General features: G+C 35.8%; 2 protein-coding genes across 11 annotated transcripts; both read right to left on the minus strand.

Annotated features, from left to right (window-relative positions):
* Positions 1-525: 525 nt before the first annotated feature.
* LOC147569309 (3-ketoacyl-CoA synthase 1-like) lies at positions 526-8,799 on the minus strand. The gene is made up of 8 exons (XM_086662446.1): positions 8,366-8,799; positions 8,023-8,153; positions 7,683-7,928; positions 6,977-7,235; positions 6,654-6,888; positions 5,640-5,700; positions 996-2,286; positions 526-836 (listed from the first exon to the last, which is right to left on the minus strand). The coding sequence occupies exons 1-8, from the start codon at positions 8,607-8,609 to the stop codon at positions 526-528; spliced, it is 2,778 nt and encodes a 925-aa protein (XP_086518572.1). The 5' UTR covers positions 8,610-8,799.
* A 239-nt stretch (positions 8,800-9,038) lies between these two features.
* LOC147569310 (uncharacterized) lies at positions 9,039-16,439 on the minus strand. Of its 10 annotated transcripts, none has more exons than XR_015231236.1 (17): positions 16,122-16,320; positions 15,833-15,921; positions 15,709-15,759; positions 15,381-15,617; positions 14,248-14,346; positions 14,103-14,158; positions 13,729-13,840; positions 13,009-13,188; positions 12,531-12,797; positions 11,336-11,557; positions 11,063-11,251; positions 10,852-10,974; positions 10,429-10,719; positions 10,229-10,327; positions 9,821-10,130; positions 9,674-9,706; positions 9,039-9,389 (listed from the first exon to the last, which is right to left on the minus strand). XR_015231236.1 is itself a non-coding variant. In XM_086655798.1 (17 exons), coding segments are annotated over exons 2-17 (2,301 nt in total). In that variant the 5' UTR covers positions 15,854-15,921; positions 16,122-16,439; the 3' UTR covers positions 9,039-9,388. The 10 variants fall into 10 exon arrangements, 7 of the variants coding, with proteins under 7 accessions (XP_086511924.1, XP_086511928.1, XP_086511930.1 ...); XR_015231238.1 differs by having other exon boundaries at positions 13,729-13,837; positions 15,381-15,611; positions 16,122-16,304; XR_015231237.1 differs by having other exon boundaries at positions 15,381-15,611; positions 16,122-16,257.
* Between the last annotated feature and the right edge of the window lie 5,566 nt (positions 16,440-22,005).

Consider the following 22,005-nt stretch of genomic DNA (forward strand, 5'->3'; position numbering starts at 1 on the left):
AGTTTGATTCTTATAAAAATTTGATTTTAGTCCCTATGTGTTTCGAAACTGTAAAACCTTATTTACAGAGAAGAGATTCTAATTTTCGGACCATCTAAATAGCTAAAGTAGCTCTGTAAATAGTTTTGACCTAGTTTTTTTTCATGACTTTTAAGATTGTTATCATGGTCTTTAGGGTCGGAATAATAGTGATGTGCATGTGCTTATGCTATCAGAATAAAAATGTATTATAACGCAACAGAAAGAAAAGATTTTTAGATTGAAATCTTTTTTTTTCTTTTTTTTTTCTGTTTTTTTGTTGTTAAAGAAGATTGAAATCTTATAGCACATTTAATCTGAAGGATTCATGGAACACATGTAAAACTAAGCACAAATTTCTTTCCTGGTACATTAGTGAAGGTGTACCATTTTACACCATTCACCATATTTCATCACTTCATCTATATTCAATATATATGGTAAGTAGGACCGGCTTTCCTACTGACGTGGACCTTATTGTCCATTAAGAGCATGCCATCTGGACAACTAGCCAACTTGGACCTTGACTGGGTACCTATCAATCGAGTCAGCCCAAGGGTTGGTTCTGCATTCACCAACAGGAATAGCTCTAAGTGCTCTCCAAACCGCACTATTACATTTAAACCCGGACCCGAAAGCTATTTGCCAGATCCGATCCCCACTAGAAACTCTTCCTTTTGCCTCAGTATAAGCTAACTCGTACCACAATGAACTACTTGATGTGTTTCCAAATCGGTGAAGAGTCATTCGTGACGGTTCCATATGCCACTCACTTAATTGTAGATTCTTCTGTAACTCGTCCAAAACAGCTCGCCCACCTACATAGTCATAGACGGGTAAAAAAAGGGTTAAAATACTTGCACACTACTATAATGTGCATACGAACTAAGAAGCGTATTCAACTCATTTGACCTAAAACGATTGCGACAAAAAATGGGTTAAAATAAAATGAAACAAAAGATATATATAGTACTTACCAGCATGAATGCAGAAATGTTCAAAAGCCTTCTTGAAATCAGGAATATAAGGCTTAACTTTAGCCCTAATTATCTTTCTTCTGACCAATGATAGAAAGAACATGAATTGTTCACTAAAAGGCAAAACCAATGGCCCAAGTGTTGTTATATTTGTCTTTAAAGCATCACCAGCCACTGCCATTAATTCTCTTGCTAATGAAACACCAATTCCTCCTTTCTCATCTTCACGTTGATACACACAATTATAACTATTATCATCTGATCCTTTATGAGTTCTTACTGTGTGAATCAGTTCATATTTTGAGTTGACTCGGTCCCGATTCTTATTTGATAATAAAACTGCTGCCCCACCCATTCTAAATATACAGTTACATAATAACATCGATTTATCGTTTCCGAAATACCAATTTAACGTTATATTCTCCATGCTTACTACGACCGCGTAACTGTTTTTATTCGTTTTTAATAGATCTTTCGCTAAATCGATCGAAATTAAACCAGCACTACAACCCATTCCTCCAAGATTAAAACTTTTTATATCCGTTTTCATTTTGTAGTGGTTTATGATCATTGATGAGAGAGAAGGAGTTGGATTAAATAAACTACAGTTTACTATTAAAATACCGATTTGACTCGGTAAAATACCGGTTTTTTCGAAGAGTGAGTCAAGTGCACCAAACATGACCGATTCAGCTTCTGCTCTTGCTTCTTTCATACATAAATTTGGTGGGTTTGAACTGATTCCACTCGGTATATACGTTTCATCACCTAAACCAGAACGGGTTGCGATTCGTTTTTGGAATTGAATCGTTTCTGGTTCGAAAGACCCGTTATCCTCTGTCATCTTAAGGAACGATTCAACCGATTTTTTCAATTTATCATCCGGTTTGTAACAAGAGAAATCAACTAGGTAAATGGGTGTGGGTTGTTTAACCCAGTATATAACAAAGAGAAAGAGTAAGATAAGAAACCCAGTCAAACCAGTTACCGTATCGAGTTGAATCGTTCCACTTGTCCACAAATCGGAGACCTGGTCAAATCGGATACCAGTGAGTTGAAACAGAGTAGCTGTGAGTAAAGGAAGAACAATAAACCATCTAAGAAATGTGGGATAATCACAAGTGCATTTATAACCCAATTTCACATATTTTAGCTTCACAGATTGTAAGAAATCTGGTAAACTTTTTTTGATTTTGATAACAATTGATGATGAATCTTTAAAATCCATCTCAGCTGTTAATCTTTCTTTATCCATCTCTATACTCTCCATATCTAACACTTTTTTTTCTTTCTAGACTCTAGCTAGCTAAGCTAGTGGGATTACTTTTCCTTGTCTCTCTTCTTTTTCTTGGGTATGTTTGATTTTCTATGGATCTAGAAAGAAATGGGTATTGTTTATATATAGAAATTGATGAGAAGGTCTCTCAATTTTGATTCAAACAAAATGGGTTTAGCCATTAGGGTTGGGTAGTTGTGTGTGAACATAGAATGAAGGAATTGAAGCATTAAAAATCAAGGCCAGCAAGAAGCCAAGAAATCTAGAGAGAGAAAGAGAAGGGGGGAGAGAGAAAGAGAGAGAGGTTGATATTAGCTGCATGATGAAGGTTCATTGATGGGTATTTTTTTTTTTTTTTTGTTGAACATTGATGGGTATTAGTATAGGAAGTTAGTTTTGAAAAGTAAAAGATAGCTCAACTACCAAAGAGTATAAGTGATTTTAGAGAGAGAAATCAATTAAGGAACTCTTTTGATTTGTTAGTGTTTGTTCATGGTAGGAAGAGAGAATAAACTAGGGAGGGACAGAGGGGAACAGTGGGACAGTATTTGAGTACCCAGTAAAGCTGTAGAGCCATGTGATTTTTATATGTTTTAAGATAATTGGGTCAACATTCATAATGTCTAACTGTCTTTTAACAAAATTTAGGTTTCAACAAGGGTATCTTGAAAATCCATAAGGGGGCTTAGTAACATTCATAAACTTTATGTCAATTTACATTTCTACACATCATGGAGAGTCAATGGACCTTTCATAAATTCTCATTATCATTTCTGTGACATTTTAACGATATAGTATAATCTTTGGTAGATTCTGATTGACAATTCTTATTGAAATCGTATAGACTTTCATGGATTTAATGTCAATGAAAGTTTAATGTATTTTGAAGACAGGAAATTGGGTAGGATGCCCAATTTCATGTTTTTTTTTTGTCAAAAAGACAAGTTATCTTTTTGTCCTTTTAGACCTCATGTATAGTTTGGAAATAATCTTGAAGGACAATTCTAAAAGCACTCCCATTTCTAATGTCGAAATTGCCCTTAGAATCTTAGCTTGCGAAGCTTTGCAAACTGGTTTGCACTGCTTTGCAATCTGTTTTACAGAGTTTTGCAAACTGGTTTGCACTGATTTGTAATCTAGTTTACAAGCTTTGCAAACTGGTTTGCACTACTTTGCAATCTGATTTGCAGAGCTTTGCAATCTCGTTTGCATTGCTTTGCAATCTGGTTTGCATTGCAATGACTTTGCAATCTGGTTTGCAGAGCTTTGCAAACTAGTTTGCACTACTTTGCAATTTGATTTGTTTTGCAAAGTTTTGCAATCTAGTTTGTAGAGCTTTGCAAGCTGGTTTGCACTCTCGTTTGCAAACTGGTTTGCAATAAGGTCAGTTTCGTCTTTTCCCTATATTAGATTATCTAAAGAAGACTAGTGTTTTGGGAAAAGCATCAAAGTTTCCGGGGAAGACGGTGGAAAACAAAAAAAAGTTAAACCAAACACCCCTTTAATGTCGCCGGAAAAAAGTCGCTGGTCTGATGTTGCCGGCGACTTCATCATCTTCTCTTTCTCTCTCTTCTCTTTCTCTTTCTTTTCTCTCTTCTCCCTCTATTTCTTCTCAATGTCTCCGGCGAAGAGGAGGAGCCCCTTCACCGGAGCTCGTCTGGTTGAAGAACAAACCAGACTCGTCAGGTTTGTTCTTCAAACCAGACCTCCGGCGAAGGGGCTCCTCCCCTTCGCCGGAGATGGAGAATAAAAAAAAAAAAATCGCCGGAGATGGTGTAGTCGTCGGAGATGGTGGAGTCATCGGAGATGGTGGAGTCGCCGGAGAAAGGAAGAAGAAGCTGAAAAGGATTTGGTTGTTTGGGGAAAAAAATATAATTTTTTTTGTTTCCACCCAGAACTTCAAACCCCGGAAACTATTTAGCTTTCCCCAAAGCGCTGGCCTTAAAAAAATGTCATAGGGAGCTGAAGCTTATAAAAAGTTGATAAATCCTTTTTAACCAAAACTCAAAATTTTCAGGGAGTTTTGCCCAAATTTAAAATAAACTTGATATGAAGTGATATAAATGGAAATGGAGTTCTGAGCTTGTGTATTGGATTATAATGATATACGAAGCTTCTTCACAATAAGAACGAATATAAAAAGTTTCGATTTTAGAAAGAGAAACAATTGTGGATTTCCGATTTTGATTATAAATGAAGATCATGTTTCGGTTATTAAGATGGTGATTGGAGAGATAAAGAAGGAGATAAAAAAGGAAACAAAATATTAGTGGATTTGATCAAAACGGAATTGAGTTTAATAGTATATATAAGGTTATATTTGGTATTATGAATTACTAAGCATCTTAGGGATCTGGGTTTTCTATCGAAATAGATCCAAATGAACTAGATATCCATTTAAATTAATATTTTGGTTTTTAAATCCTTTATAGGATTAGAGATGACTAAAACTGTTATTAGGGACCGTTTTTTGGTCTATACGCTCAAAATTTCTAGATTAATGGTAGGGTGATAAGGTAGGTAGGTGGATGCAGGTGAAGTAAGTAGCCTGTAAGGGGGTTCTCAACGAAGGAGTCAATGAAAAAAGAATGTAAACCATGTGGCCTGATTTTCCCTTTACCAAAAAAAAAAAAAAAAGAAATGTGGCCTGATTTTCCTACCCACCAATATATTGTGTTTATCATAAGCTGTCAGATAAGTTATTTATCAATCACGAGTCACGTGTCCTACTCCCAGATTTTGGTAGGAAACACAATCTACTCTCAAGGGTTGGTTTCTTTTGAGTATAAATCTTGAGATTAAGATTGATTTTGATGGAACCTTAGAATATGCCCACAAAATATATTGTTACAATATGTTGTCTCAGTTGGGTTTAAACTAATAAACTCCCATTTCTCCTCCTAAAACCTAAACTCTAAACCCTAAATGTTGCTAATTCGCTGGTTTCGCCTCTCAACGTGACCACCTTTGTTGCGCTTTTAGGGGTCAATTCCGAAAAATGAAATATTATATGTGGATGTTATTTGGATGGAAGACTCGGTTATATAGATACAATATCTTGGTTCTCGGAGAAACTTCCATATGATGGGCAACTAGAATTGGGTGACTTGGTTCACCAAACATAAGTCTTAAGTTCCTAGGAGTTACCCGGATGGGTTGCTCAATAACTAGGCATGGACTTGGAGTGGTATGTGATTAAATAAGTGTACATCTATAACTACTAAATATGGGTAACCAACCAATATATATACTAAAATATAGTCCCATGCGTGCTATGAATAACTTGCGGATGGTTTAGTAGTTGGCAAGTCAACGCCTAGAGAAACCGACCAGAATATAAATTTATGATTGCCGACTAGAGATACTACCCGGACGTTAACCTGTTGAAATAGAGAAATGGAATTTGAACAATACAGAGAACAAAGTAAACTACATGATAAACTCCCAACGACAAGCTTACATTAGCGGGTTGGCCCGGTTGGGTTTTGAAGCTACTCTAAATCGGGTCATCCATATTGTGAACCATTTTGTAAGCAGAATTTCTTGCCTCTTTCTGGGGGTCATGCACTGAGAGAGAGAGAGAGAGAGAGAGAGAGAGAGAGAGAGAGTGGTAGGTGAGTTTTGAGTAGTAGTAATAAATTAAGGAGACGTACGTTTTTAAACTTTTATAACAAAACGTTGTAAAGATAAAATCATGTGGAGTTGGTGAATCTTGGGACCGCACACGTGATTCCACATTTCTTTTTTCATGTCTCTGCTAAATTGGTGGTTTCTTTTTAACTCTCTGCTTCAAATGTATTTACACGAATGACGGCTACCGTTACATATGCATGTGTTTCGATGGAAATCGTAAATGAAAGCTCTCAAAAGTTGGCCATGACACTATAAGTATTCAATTAGGAGGAGGGGAAATGCTGAGAATTTGATACTCTCCTGTTCACACGAATTAGCTAGAGTTGGATTTCTCATGTCTTTGTCTCGTATTAGAGAAAGTGTTAGAAAACAAATTAACTTGCTCCCAATAATGGTGTCGTGTTCCCAAGAGTTATCCAAGCTAGCTAGATTTCTTTTATTGTTTGACTAGTCTGACTCAAATGAGTTATTTAGATGAATAAAACAAACAATTTGAAATCTTACTCGTGTAAATTAGACTTTGTGTCAGATTTAAAATCTAACATACATATAGAAAAACACAAATATTGTTTTAGTTTTTTCCTTATTTTACCGAAAGTATTATAACAATCTAGTTTTAAGTTTAACAAATGCAAGCATATTGAGAACAAAACTCAATAGCGTCCAAGATAGATGATAAAGATGAGTGTAAACAAATTGTAAGAATCAAAATCATTTGATAAAACAAAAAAAATCATTACAATTATTACAAATTATAGTTGTAGAGTTCACGGACATTAATGGGATAACAAATACTTTCGTCACCACTAAGTAGCTTTTCTGCAATAATAATATTTGTAGCTTCAGTCGGATGATATGCATCCCAGAATACATACTTCCACCGATCATCACATAATATAGAACTTGTATTTTCATCCTGCCCCTTAAAACAAATAAAGGGCAGAAGTCTCCCACCACAGCATGGATCATACGCATTTTCAAACCCTACAAAATTCCAATTATGTAGTCCTTATTCGAATTTATCTTTGGGAGAAACATAAAATAATTGAAACTTACATAGATAATTACTTACCGTATTTCTGATATTGTCGTATAATGTCGGAAACAATATCATAGGTATTTGCAAACACAAATATAGTTTCGGGCCCCAAAATTTTGTTGAGCTCATCTAATGCCTTCTTTAGTTTTTTATTGTACTCTTGAATCAGCTTATTTGCTTCGATGGAACATTTACCCTCACGTATTAGCTTGAGTGTTCGAACAAATGGAATGCATCCGAGTGGGCCCACGTCATCTACTATAAATTTTCGAGCTCCCAACTTGTAAAGTCGCTTCTCAACAAAAAAAAAAAAAAAAAAAAAACTTGTAAAGTCGCTTATTACAAGATAAAAGAACACTTAAATTTCATTAATCAAATTTTTATTATATTTTGTATGTATATATATTTCTTCTGTATTGTTTTTAACTAGTCTTTGGTAGTGTTTGTGTTTTCTAAATCAAATATGAAATCTTACTCCGAGAAAAATGTTTAATTTTTGTCTAACTGTTGCTTGTTTGAACTTATTAGGTCTATTTGAGTCCAACGATTTAAATTAAGCCATGGAGGAAAGAAAAAAACACATAGTGAGACCCTTTATATGACTCTTTAACGGGTTTTCACGAAGCATTATCAAAGCAAGTTTTGAACGCTCTAGAAAATAACAAACTTAAACAAATGTTAAAAGCAGATAACGTTTTATTTAACCGTTATTTTGGGGTGTATATTTGTAATCTTGTACCTTAAGTTGTATGGTCAAATTCCCAACCATGAAATCTTGGAGAGTTGCAGGGGAAACTTTTTGATCTTCACCAGAAAACGGTATATTTGGTTGAAAATAATTCAAGAAATCGTTTGAACCAGCTGTGACGGAAAAAACAGTTCCCTTCAAGAACTCTAACGTACCATTTTCTCCAACCATAGTCACCATGCTAGCTCGATTTAGTTCGAAATAGTTGATTTGTTCTTTCAAGGGTAATCTTCCTACCTGTTCATTTACTAATTACAATTAGTATTACATTTTCTCTTTTTTCTTTCATTTATTGATAAACTTAGCTGAAAAAGTGCGATGATTTACGTACAAAAGATGTTCCTGTTTCGTCCAAGATGCCAGAAGCACCCGACGCGTAATTTACACCGTTAAAAATTGCTTTACCAAGAGTGGTAGGCGCTAGAAATGGTTGTGGAAATGACTTCGCTCCTAGTGCTTCCCCTGATATTATTCATTTGTTCGCCAAATATAAGGGGAAAAGGAAAGTTAAACTTCATATCGTAGAACTGGCGCTTCTTTTTTTTTTTCTAATTCAAAAGATGGAACTACATTGAGATTTTCATAAAATAATTGACGAAAATTTATAATGAAGACGAAGCTAAATCATACTATATCACTACGTATGTAATTAGTACGAGTGAAATAGAGTTTACCTAGTAGGTCTGATACTGTTCGACCATTTGTAAATCGTCCGGTAGGTTTCCCACCGGAAGGTTGGAAATCGATGCCATAAGGTGGAGAATTGGCTTTAGATAAGGTAAAGATATAATCATTGTTTCCAGCATCAACAAGAGAATCGCCAAACAAGAAAGAAGTGTAAGAAAAAGAAGTCCTAATATTTGAAGAGAGAAGAATAAATATAATCAGAATTGAATAGAAAAGTAGATACTTCTCCATTGTTAATGTCTTTCACATGAATAAATGAATGAAAGATTATTACTTGATGGTCATAATATATCAAGTATAGTAGTTGATGAGCCTGAGTGTTTAGGAGGTACTATTGATGAATCAAATGAGAATCATTTGAAAACTTCTCATTGAATTTTTCCTCCCTAACTAGTACATCTCTTACCTAACCAAATGATCCGAGTTGGGTTGCTTTCAGAATGTTCATCTTTTATAACTCGGCATATTATCTGATATATTCTAAATTCGATATTGTAACCCTAACCTTATAGTTATATAACAAGTTAAATTTAGAGGAATTACTCAAGACAGATAACACGGCGTAAGTTTATGAAAATTTCTTCCCTATGAGAAATGACAATTATAATAATAAAAATGATAAAGAAGGAAAGTGAGCAAAATAACAGATGAAAACAGGAATTTAACAAGGCAAGATGTTTCAGTCTATATATGTATCAGTATTCCTATGTTTTTACAGTTTAAAACACCATTAACAAAGTCGCCTTAAATATATAACCTATTACATAAATACTGCAAATCTGTTACTAAGTTATCCGCCATTAGAAGTACAGTCGAGAGTACCAAAAAATGTTAAAAGGTGAGGATTCGACCAATCAAAGAATTATACGATCAAAATGGGTGTTGATAATTTCAGACCAAAATGTTCACCTTTCTAATCCATATTCCCTAGCTTGACCATTTTCTTCATGAGTCTGATGAGGGAAGTCGTTGAAGAACTTCAGAGAAATGGTCGAGTTCTGAATCGAGCTCCTGTGAGAACAAAGAAGAATATTAATTTTCATAATTTGAAACAAGCTGACCTACTTAGCAGGAAGGTGGGATTTTGGAATTAATATGGGGTTTCAGCATTTAAAGCGTAGAAACTGTAAAATCTCGTGAACAACCTTTAAACTAATAACAGAGGATGAATCTTTGGAACTTATGAGAATCCATGAACAAGCCAGAGAGAGCCACGCCATATATCTATTTTTCATTTTAGGAACGGTAGAGCACTAAAAGGAATACTAGTCACATAACGTGAAAGAATTACTTACTATCTTCTAGAAATTGGAGCAGTCTCCGAGATTCTGTTATAAGAAGAACAAGCAGCTACGTCAATGAAAAGCTCGTAGATAGCAATGAAAATTTAATACCGAAAAAAACTTGTTCCATGGGTTATTCTTGATGATTGGCTATCTTACCTGCCATGGTGTTTCCCGACAAAACTCGTGCTGTTTCTCCCTCTCCCATTACCAGCTTCATTGACTTGAGGTGCAGTCATTCTTGTTCTATCGGGAGTTGACCCATTATCAACCTTGTTCACAGGAGCAGAATCAAAAGACTGAACCTTCTTAAGGCGGTGATTCTGTGCTATCGGAGTAACAGCGACAGAGGGCCACGCTGACAAATAAGGAGCAGAAGCTGCAGCAGCAGCAGCAACTTTTTCAACAGCTGCAGTAGCTGATATCATCTCTTGTGCTCCTTCGCGAAGCTGAATAAAGTCCCCTTCAACTACAAATAACTGAAACAGAAGTTAGAAACAGAGAAACCTGGATAATGTTATACAATACGATTTTCTGAAAAGTATAGAGAAGTAAAATTTGACTAACTTCAGAATGACCAGTGACAAAGTCATCCAGCTTCCCATATTTTTTCTTGTAATCGTGCCAATGAAAAGGTACCAGCATTTTTCCAAGTCTATTAGATAGCTGTATTTAACAAAGATAACAAAAAACCATAGAAACCATCAGAGTTGGGAGTGGAATAAGATGCTATAATCGTGTATATGATTTGATCATAAGCCACTCACAGTTGAACTAATTCGAATTCGTCCACCAGATCCAGCTGGAATGGCACGAACAATACAGACCAACAATGACCTCTCATCTAAAAGAGTGGGCTCTAGATGCTTCACTGATGCCACTGATTCCTGCTTTGATGAGATGGATGACTCGGGCAGCAGTACGCCACGGGCATTTTTGTCCATGGTTTCACAAGAGTTAGCTTGATGTTTTACAGATTCAGCTAAGACAGAGTTGGCAGCAGAGTTCGGACCCTCTTGTAAATGATGAGTAACAACACCCATTTGCCCATTTTGCTCCTGCATTAACCACTTATTAGGCTTGTCCATTAATATCAGGAAGTTCTGTATGACTTTAACATCAACTCTGAAAGATAACTAGATAATTCATTGCTGAAATATATAAGAACAACATCTGAGGCAATTTCAAACCTTCAGTTCACTGATCTGCTCAGGAGGGTTTGACGGCAATTCATCATGGGTCTTGGACTTATTCTCTTGCACTTGCTGTTGTGTATTTTGGGAGGAGTATATGTTATCATTTGACGCCAGAACCTGACGCAGATTGAACTGGTCATGAGATATTACCAAGAAGAACACAAAACAACTTATATAGTACAAAAGAAATGTTCATTTATACTACCTGTGACTCCTCATTGGGTGTTATAGTACCAGGGTCTTGACCCGAGCTGATACTAGAATTTGGATGGTCTAAAGAGAGAACTTGCCCATTTCCTGAAAACTTGTAATCATAATGAGCATCTGGTCTCAAAACAGTTTCCCCAGTTTGGGGAGGTTGATGCTGTAATATATGTGAGCCCTCTGACACAGCCTAAGGATGAGAATGAAATAATTACTAGTTAAGTATCATCGAAAACTCTAACAGAGGGTTTTGGCGGAAATCTTAATTTTATACCTGATGATTAGGCCAATGTTGGTGAGACATAATAGCAGGGATCGGCTGACCATGTTCCATGTGAGCTTGTGGAACATGTGAATGCGGTGAAGCAATAGAGTGTGGAATACCTTGTTGATGCATAACAAAAGGGTGCACCGCGGTTACATGTCCAGGTGAAAGGTACGGACCAATCCCAAATAGGGATGTTGGAACAATTGAAACTCCAGGGGCATGTTCAGTCTAATGTAAAATACACAAAGAAACAAGAAAGGAGTAGCCTTAGAATATTGCACATGCCTTGTAGAAGAAGAGAAAAACAAAAGATCAAGGTAAAGGATGATCAAGATACTTCAGGATTCCACTTCAAGTAGTAAATAATTTCTTGATTGGTAGAAAGGTCAAGGTCTAGCAACAAATTAACCAAATAAATTAAGTTGGAGAATAATTTGAAGAGTGAAGGTACACAGACATTAGGAGCCCTAGATCTAAGATAATGGAATGATTGTCATAATAATGATATCTGAAGGTACAGAATAATACCACAGCACAGCAAGGGAAACTTCACTTATTTGCTTCATTCCAATTACCTGTGCACCCTAAAACGGCGAATTTTGTGCTTTTACTACGGGAGGTGCAATTTTTTCAGTTTCAACCAACCTTCTTAAACACAACCACATTTCGTTCTTCAAGAATTTCAGATAGTTCATACACACTACTTTGCTTTCTTGTAACTGAAAACATTATTTATATTCAACCGATGGGAAACTAACAAAAACCGACAATTGTGTTTATCAACTTAATATGGTTAAGTAAGGGGGATGTAAAACTCAAGACCTTCTCCAGGACGTATTTTCTATGAAGAAACATTCATTAGAGTTATTCATCAATATGTTCCGGGACAATTTAAGACACGGATTAATAGTAAGAGACCACACTCGACACTACGACAATTTAGCGTTGTTTGGATACAAAATGTGCCACAAAACAAATGCTTCTAGCGAATCTCAGAATACGTATTTTTCTCTATGCAATTCACAACATAATAAGCAATGTTCGTTTAACTTGTAGTCTAACTAGAAGCACATGTATGCTCGCGTCTATGTTATTCTCGAGCTACTATTAATGAAATTTCGTTCTCCCAACCAGAACAATACCATTAACGGATAGAATTTATGCTCAAACTCAACTAAGATAAAAGGAAGATTTGCCCTACCTTAGTTGACGCATTGCCACTCGGAAATTGAGATGAAGCAGTATCCACATCCCCATTTGGCACAATTTCGGAGCTACTACTTACTGCAGTACCTTCCTTTACATTGAGTTGATCACCCTTATCCTGTCCAAGCAGAGTAGCATCTTCTGAGGTTGCACGAGAAAGATGCGTCTCATCCGGTACCGTTCCACTCCTTCCTCTTGCCTCGGCCAGCTCTAACTGAAGATGTTGTATGACTTGCAAATGATGCCTCTCCACATCTACAAACTATGAACGTAAACTTACGAGTCAGTATTTATTAGTCAAAATAACATTTAGCAAGTTAAAATAATGAAGATCTGGAAGCATAATCTAGTAAGCGAAGGACTTACATTCCACAGATATAAAATCCATAATACCATAATGTCCACAATGATTAGAAATAAAAGACCATGAATACATGGGAAATAAAATGAATAGACAAAGTAAATTGAGCAACCTGTCTTTGATAGCCAATCAATATCTGATTAAATTGATCCGTTCGCTCTCGTAGTTCAGCTTGTAATGAATGGTTTGCAGAGGATTGTAAACCATCCATTTCCTGTGCACGTGCAACCCAAGCGTGGATGTCTCTTAGTTGGTTGTCCTTGTAAGTAATTGAGTCCTGTGCCCCCTTGAGCTGCAGAAAATGCATGGATAGGAATTAACCTCCTGAAGTAGAGATAAAACATTTTGAATAAAAAAGGAGTGAGCTGCAATATACAGTGCATCAGTTGATTAGCAATGTGAACTCCAAATGGACAGTAAAGCAACTCCTATAAATCCTAACACACAAACACTAGCATTTCTTAATTTGACTGGAAATCTAAAAGAAGTAGCTACAAAACTTGATATAGTTCATTACTCCCATACAAAGCTTAAGTGGATGATATGCAAAATCTCTACAAATGGTTATTAAATAAAAGAAAAAAGTCCAAGTGAACGCCAAGAGTTATTTCATTTGAGAAAATCCAGATACTAATTCAGGCATTGGGAAAGAAAAATAAGAGTTTCTCTAAAAGGACAAGTTACAACTTATGACGATTACATGAGAAGCGAGTGTGGAAGGGAAAATGATAAAAGGACACTTTATAAATGGTATCTTAGTTAAACGGATGTGACGATACACACTTTGCACAAAATTAGAAAAATGCATCATAAAAATAAAATGATCAAAAACCTGTTCTTCCAATTTGAGAATTTGCGTCTCTTTATCTCGGACATATTCCTTAAGATCATGAATTTGTTTCAGACAATGAGCTCTTTCGGCTTCAGAAGTGTCATGCTGTCTTCTGTAAACAACAAATACCCCATTTTAGTGATAAAAATCCTGCCCTTTCAAAATCTAAGGTTGCATGCCTACGACAAGTATATTTTTAACCAACTGGTTTTGACGTTTTCATACTATGAGCTAAATGCTTCACAAACAAAAAAGAACACTGCACACTGATTTTGCTGATTCCTAGAGGAGGTATTTACCAGAAGAAGACAAAATCAACATTATAACAAATATTCAAAACAAAAGTTAGACACCTTAAAGACAATGTCACATACCGAAAGCTACCCAGCTCTTGGTTTTGCTCCATAAGAAGGCTCTCTTTAGCCCAAGCCTGAGAAATAATAGGAAGGGAGAAAAGTCTTATTCAAGAAAACAAAGAAGAGGGTAAGAGGAACTAAATGTGCAAAATGATTCACATACGGCTTCAGTGTCAATTTTAATAGCATGGATCTCTCTATCCTTCTCTTGAATATGTAGCTCCAATTCATGTATGATGTGTTCCCTCTCTTGAATTTGGTCCTATAAACAAATAAAATCATCTTGATAGTTGAAATGAAGGCAATAGGAATTCGGTTTTCTCTGTTCTCTAGTAAAACCAGCATGATGTGATCATGTTGGTCTAAGATGCTGATTTGAGGAATTCACAAAATGCAGTATAGTAGTAGACCACATTGACAGACAAAATATCCATAAAGAAATGCATCTATCTGCTGTTACTACATGACTAGGGTTCAACATTGCTGGTGTACATTCAGCCGCTGACCACTTCATGGATATACACAGTCAAAGTAAACTAGGTAAAGCACGTGAAAAGAACTAGTAAGTCAAAGGCCCGGGGTGACAATCATGTGAAATTCACAAGCTTCGCCTTTTTCCTATGGACATTTCATTTTTCAGCCATATTTATACCTCCAAGAGAACAATATTATCAGAAGATCCTTGGTTCAACAATAACTTCAGTTGTAAAAAATCGTGATCGCTTGCCATGAGCCCATCAAATATCTAACTAAATTATGTCAATTTGTAATTCATTGCATGTGCACGTGTGGGTGGGCTCACGTGTGTATTTAGGAACTTACAAATATATGTACATATATATATATATATATATATATATATATATATATATATATATTTGTGTGTGCTGTGTCTGTGTGCGGAACTTTAAACATTATACCAGGAGGAATCCAATTATGTTACATCGTTGACATGTTTATCTTGGTAGGACATGATATACTATCGTCATACTTAGAGTACAATTAGTAGTCGGTAGTTATATAACTTCTCTTGTAATTTAAGATTCACCTTGTCATCATTCTTCTTCAGAATTAGCATATATAAAAGTTTCTTTTTTTCTTGTGAATTCCCATTAGGTTCGAGGCATTGGTTAGTGTTTATTAACTCATGAAGAAAGTAAAACACTTATATCATACAGACAGGAGCAGTCACTCTGAACTCTAAAGCCAAATCCACTAAAATTCAATACTAAGTATGAAGTATTCTCTCTTCCTACGAAGTTAATTGTACTCTAATACAGGATTGGAAAAACAAACCTTTAGTTTCTCAGCATCGTCTGAGTAGGCTTTGATCTGAGCATTAAAGTTGTTCTTCATTTCAATCAATGCAGATCTAGCTACTAACTGAGCTCTAAGGTTGACTTCCAAATGCTGCAAATTCTCTCTCTCACTAACTACACTGTGAATTCGTTGTTGCAATATATCATTATCAAGTCCCTCATCTATCGTAATCGAACAGAAATCCTCATGGAGTGGCTGAGTTCGTTCCTGCACCTTACATTATTCATAAGCAATAATCAACCTCAAAAGACCCCCAATTTTTTTCAACAAACTACATATTCAGTTCCCACCCACAACTATTTACCTCATATATCGTTCTCTCATCAGACTGCCCAAACTTCTTCCGCTCCAAATCCTAGAAAAACAATTGTTAGTAACAACTAACAAATTCAAACCCTAACCGATGAATCAAAATGGACAATGTTTACCTCAGTCGAAGAGCCCTCCATCGAACCAAAAGCTCCTTAAATCTGAGAATCAAGCCTCCAATATAAGCATTTCCAGTTTGATGTCCCTCCTGTGAACAAATACCCTCTAATTTCTGTTGCGAATTTCAAAAAAAACCCTAGATAAAAGAAAACTTAGCTAAGAAACAAGTACTACTTAAGCGAGATTAACATAAATTTACAGATCAAGGAACAAGAAAAACGAGATCGATGTAAACTAAGAACCAGCTGAAATTAAATTGAAAACCTAAATTTGGAAAGGTAATCTCACCAAAGTATCTTTATGGTTCAGGAAGATTTAGGGGGGAGATTGGAGAGATTAGAGAGTAATAAAAAAGTAATCAGAGAGATAGAGGAGAGAGAGAGAGAGAGAATAGTAGGATCTGAAGAGTCTCCCGCCATTTATAAGAGGTGTAGTGACGGGATTTGGGGAAAGACCAGACCCGGATTCAGCGGGTCCCACCCAATACAAAATCCGGGCTTGTATCCGATTATCTTATGGATGAACATGAACCTAATCTCAGATTTAGCGGTCCAACCCAATAGAAATTCTGGCCGCGCCTGCTTTGGGAGTTTGAATATTTTTTCTAAAGAAGCGTTTAAAAATATTCAAATAATAACAAATCATAGTATTTTTATTATTTGTCAAACAAACCAAAAATTATTACTTAGATTCGTGAATTCGTGGAATCATGAATCCCAATGACTCATGAATCTGCGGATTCATGATCCGTCATCCAAACACATCATAAGTGACATCTTCACTTTCGGCCCAAAAATCAAATTCTTGTTTTTTCTCTTAGTCATCATCTCCCCGTGTCTTTATCTTTATCTCTTCCTTTCTCTTATTGTATCTCAGTGTGTCTTTTATTGTCGTTTACTCATTGTCTCTTTCTCTTTCGTTCTTTCTCTGTCGTTTTCTCATTGTATCTCTCTCTCCCTCTCTCTCTCTCTCTCTCTCTCTCTCTATCTCTCTCTCTCTCTCTCTCTCTCTCTCTCTCTCTCTCGTGTTTTATCTCTCGCTCACTGTATATCTCTCTCACACACAAACTCACAGTTCCTCGCGAGGAATTCGTGGTTGATCAAGCACTGATCTCTCGTTCCTTGCCACGAATTCTGAAACGCTCCTCGAAGTCAAGGGTTTAGAGAGAGTGAGCGAGAGAGAAAGACAACAAAAGGGAGGAATCTACGAAGAGTGAAAGAGAAGGCTAGAGAGATCTAAAACGAGCGAGACAACAAAAGAGAGATATAAATCTACAAAGAGGAAAATAGATAAACAGTAAAAGAGAGTGTCTGTGAGACAGTGAGAGAAAGGCATTGAGAGGGAGAGAGACAGTGTGACTTGATCGATGGTCGGAAATGGCGATGGTGGTCAAAATTTGTGGCGGTGGAGGAGAGGTGAAGATGAAAATCAGAGGCTAAACACACAATCAAGTGAGTTTGTGGCCTAAAATATAAATTTGCATAAGTCAATCTAGATTGACTCATCTAGGAGATTTTAGGAAGCGCCAAAGAATACGCCTATATGAAATATGTTACTTAGACCGACGGAAATCAGGCTCGAGTTGGACAGACAGGATCTAAAATGAAAAACTTAATCTCAAGAGATAAATATCTCGTCGGACCAACTCAACTAGTGGCACTCTGCTTGCTCGAGTTATTAGGTTGAGTGTTCGATATTATACATATAGATAATTGCAATGGAGAAAAGAAAGAGCCCAAAGGCATCTTTCTATTTGAAACAATAAGATTCGAATAATATACTTCCTAAGCACCAAATGTAGTGGGTCAGACAAAAAAGGATACAACTTGGAAGGGAAGTTATAAGTTCACTCGTGTTACTAAAAATCCAATTTGAATGAAATCAATTGATCTATAAATTCACACTTACATTGTTAAAGAAAGAAAGATAGAAAGAAAGAAAGTTGTTGGAGTGTCCATTTCCAATGTGGCAATGTAGGACTATTCTCACACAACCCCTCACGTGTGGTGTTCGTTGAGTCTAATAAGAATCTTTTTCTTTTCGAGTGACGTACAATATGTGTGGCTTTTATGTCTATCAAGTGTTGGTCTAGCTTTGATAGCGTGTTAAGTTTGTGGGCAGGCGCCCTCTCACGTGTAAAGTACATGTGGCCTTTTACGTCTATCACGTGTGGGCCTAGCTTTGGTACTGTGTTAAGCTTGTGGTCACTCAACTCAAAACTAATCGACAATGAGTGAAGAGGACCTAGACGTTACGTTCTTGATTGTTAGAGTCCCCATTCCCCAAGGGTGCCCCTGGACCAAAGCGAACAAGGCGTTGCTTCGGGCCACCGGCTTTTAGGGGCCACCAAGACATTAATTTCTTTAAGAAATCTATAAGAAGCCCAACTCTAACTAAATTATAGGATCCCATTTAACAAATGTTAAGTAAAAAGGGCCACCAAATGTGATGATCTTTAAATGAATGGTGGGCGGGCATAACAGTTTATTTGACTTGTGAAACAAAAATGTTTTTTAAATATTCAAATCATGAAATCCAGGTATCCTTTTTTTTCTGCAAGCCAAGGTGCCAAACCGGACTGTTTATTCAATTTCTAGAAACAAAGTCTATCGTTCTTTGTTGTATGTTGGTCAGTTTTAGAAGAACAGAGATATATTTTGTTTTCTGTTTGAGTTAAAAAAAGTTAAACTCCCTAGATGATGTGGATTTGATAGATTCATGTGGTCGGCCTGAAACCTTTTTCAAGTATAATGAGTCATATGACATAGACGTATTAGACTTATTTTCTGAATTGAAAGTGTTGAAGCGTCTTTTACCAAATGAGTCAAAAGATTAAAGTGCTAAATTTTTTGAAAGATATGAAAGGTTGTTACCCGAACACATGGATTTTTTATAGAATTATGTTAACGATACCAGTTAATGTTGTCCATACAGAAAAAAGTTTTTCTAAGTCGAAGTTGATTAAGTCTTATATTCGATCTACTATGTCGCAAGAAAGATTAAACGGGTTAGCTATATTATCTATTGAGAAGGATATTGCTGACAGTCTTGATTATTCGACGATTATTAGTGACTTTGCATCGAAAAATTTAAGAAGAACGATATTTCAGTGATTGTAATTATCAAAAAACTAATTTGTTATATAAATATGATGAAAATATTTTGCGGTACTTATGGTTTTCATGTAATACATTTATACGTTTTACAATTTGATAAACGGGGCCAAATTTTCAGACCTCTCTTCGGGCCACCAAAAAATCAGGGCCAACCCTGCCATTTCCAGTGTAATGTTATTCTCGTAATGGTCGACACAGGGGAAGCTCTATATGTTCGTCTTCTTCTGATTTATGTTCTAAAAGAAAATAAGTTGTTTATAGCCAAATACTTGGTCGGACCAAGACAAGAGAGTTGGGATTGAGATTTGTAGAATTAGGTTGTTTGTACACCCTTCCCTTCACAATTGCAAAGGCACTCCCAACAAAATTCCACTTGAAATCATTTCTAAATTGAACCTACCCGTACTTCATATAGATGGAAGGAAAACACATAAAGAATATACAAACAAAAAAGGAATAATGTAAAGTGGTCTGCATTCTCTCACTCCAACATCAGGAAGACTGTTTCCTCGGCTGCATTAAAACCGAAAGACACTTTCAACTAAAAAGAAGACTTAAAGACTTTAGTAAACGTAAGTTTTGATACCATGTGGGTTTGTTTATGGAACTTACATACTTCAAAATAGTCTTTGGTATATCTCACTTTAAACACTAGCTCAGAAGGTGAAACTCTCTTTTACACTTGTAAAATGACTACAAACACTAGCTTGTAAAGTAAAGCTCTATTTACACCTTCATCAAAAAAAAAAAAACTCTATTTTACACTTATAAATTAAAATGACCACAACCCGTCCGACTAAAACCATAAAAACAAATCAAATCCATCTGATTCAATGATTTCAAGGAAGCACGTGTAATAGCTAATTTAAATTAAGAGTTATTTCCTTTTTGACCCCTTACTTTGTGACCAATTTCTTTTTTGATCTCCTATTTTTTATAAATTCAAATTTGACCTCCTATTTTCAAATAAATGTCATAACTACTCTTCCTAATTTCAAAATAAAACTATAAAAAAAAATATTAAGAAAAAAGAGAAAAAAATCGGTAGTTATGACATTTACTTGAAAATAGATGAAGTGGAAATATCTCTTTTTTTAATATTTTATTTTGAAATTAGGAAGGGTAGTTATGGCATTTACTTGAAAATATGAGGTCAAATTTGAATTTATGAAAAATAGGGGGCCAAAAGAAAAAGTTGGTCACAAAGTAGGGGGCCAAAAAGAAAATAACTCTAAAATTAAACATAAGTTGAACAGATTCTAATTATGATATTGTACACCAAATATGTGAGATTAGTTGTTTTTTTTGTTGAACTAATATGTGAGATTAGTTGGTTATGGTTTTCAATTATACCAACTTGTAGCTAATGCCCTTCATGTTTTTATCAAACAACATTTAGTTTTCGACAATACTATTTATTTTCATTGATAGTCATTCCCGTTAACACATGGGTTAGAAAACGATTTTTATAGTTGTGACGATCATTAGTTTATTTTCAAGTAGCTGAGTATAAACTTAAAAACAGTTAGACGAAAACGTATTATTTCCACAAGCTGATGAAATATTTATTTCTTAAACAAAAGAAGTAATAGTAAATGACTATAGATAATTTCGTGATGAAGATTACAGTAGGTGATAAATGGTTATATATGTATCTTTTTTAAGGGTTATTCCCCAAATATCCCCCAACGTTGTGACTGGCTTCCTGCCTAGCCCCTTACTTTATCAAAAATATCAAGATGACCCCCTTTTTCAGTTACCGTTATAACTCCGTTAACTAGTCATCACTTTTCTCTCCTCTCTGTCACTTCATCTTCTCGCCACCTCATCGTCTTCACCGACGAAGGTCGTCGGCCGGCCAATTTTTCGGCCGACGATCTTCAAACATAAAAAAAAAATCCTCTCTCATCTCTATTTAGATCTGGTGAACCAGATGTAGATACAGAGAAAAGTTTTTTTTAGAGAGAGAGAGAGGAATTTTATTTGTTTTTTTTACGTTTGAAGGTCGTCGGCGAAGACGATGAGGTGGCGAGAATATGAGATGGCAGAGAGTGGAGATGAGATGGAGGAGAGATAAGTGATGACTAGGTAACGGAGTTATAACGGTAACTGAAAAAGAATGTCACCTGGATATTTTTTATAAAGTAGGGGGCTAGACAGGAAAACGGTCACAAAGTTGGTGGCTATTTGAGAAATAACCCTTTTTAAATGAATTATGATTTTTTTATCTACGTTAGTCATTACACATGAGTTGATACAATCATTAAGATGTGACAAATACGATAACCGTCTAAGATAAACTATTAATAAAAAGATTCTAAACCAACAACATACTAAATAACCTCACGAGTTGAAGTTTATGTCAACACTCAACACTATCAACCACTTAGACAACTAATAGGTGACAGTGGATGTATCTCCTTTTGATTCCCCTGTTTAAGGAGTTACATGTCGGCTAAACTTGTTAAATCCCGGAATATCTCAAATTGCTTCCTCCCTCCAATTATTAAATTAATTTACCACCGTTAGATTGTAATTGTATAATCCAAACTAAGAGATGAAAACCATGTGTCTTGGGACCAGATCAGTAATTTAGTAGTGTTAAGTGGGACCTACTCCGCCCGTGATGAATTGAGAAATCATTTCTGCTCTACTAATACCGCGCCAATTACCACTTAAATCCCGAAAGTCTCATCCAATGGTTAGTATTTGAAATATAGACTGTAGATCTCCAGCTCGCCTGTTCAGAACGTGTGGTAGATATTTTCCGTACAATTACGTTCATCAATAAGTACTGTTTTCCCTTGTTGTTGAGAATTTTAGAGATACCCTTCATCACTAACATTTAGAGATACCCTTCATCACTAATGTACATTTAGAGATACCCCTCAACTCACAAGATCCATTAGATTTTGGTTTGTTTTTACACTTGCTGTTCATACGTGTGCAAAAGATTTCTCTACCTTCTTCACTATCACCACCTCCAACAACCACCAACGTAACCAGCTACAACCATCATCGTCACCACCGTCTTCATATTTGTTTGACTTATTTAT

The sequence above is a fragment of the Eschscholzia californica genome, unplaced genomic scaffold, assembly GCF_041429995.1.
Source record: "Eschscholzia californica isolate CP2 unplaced genomic scaffold, dmEscCali1.0.p SCAF_1, whole genome shotgun sequence".
Classification (NCBI taxonomy): Eukaryota; Viridiplantae; Streptophyta; class Magnoliopsida; order Ranunculales; family Papaveraceae; genus Eschscholzia; species Eschscholzia californica.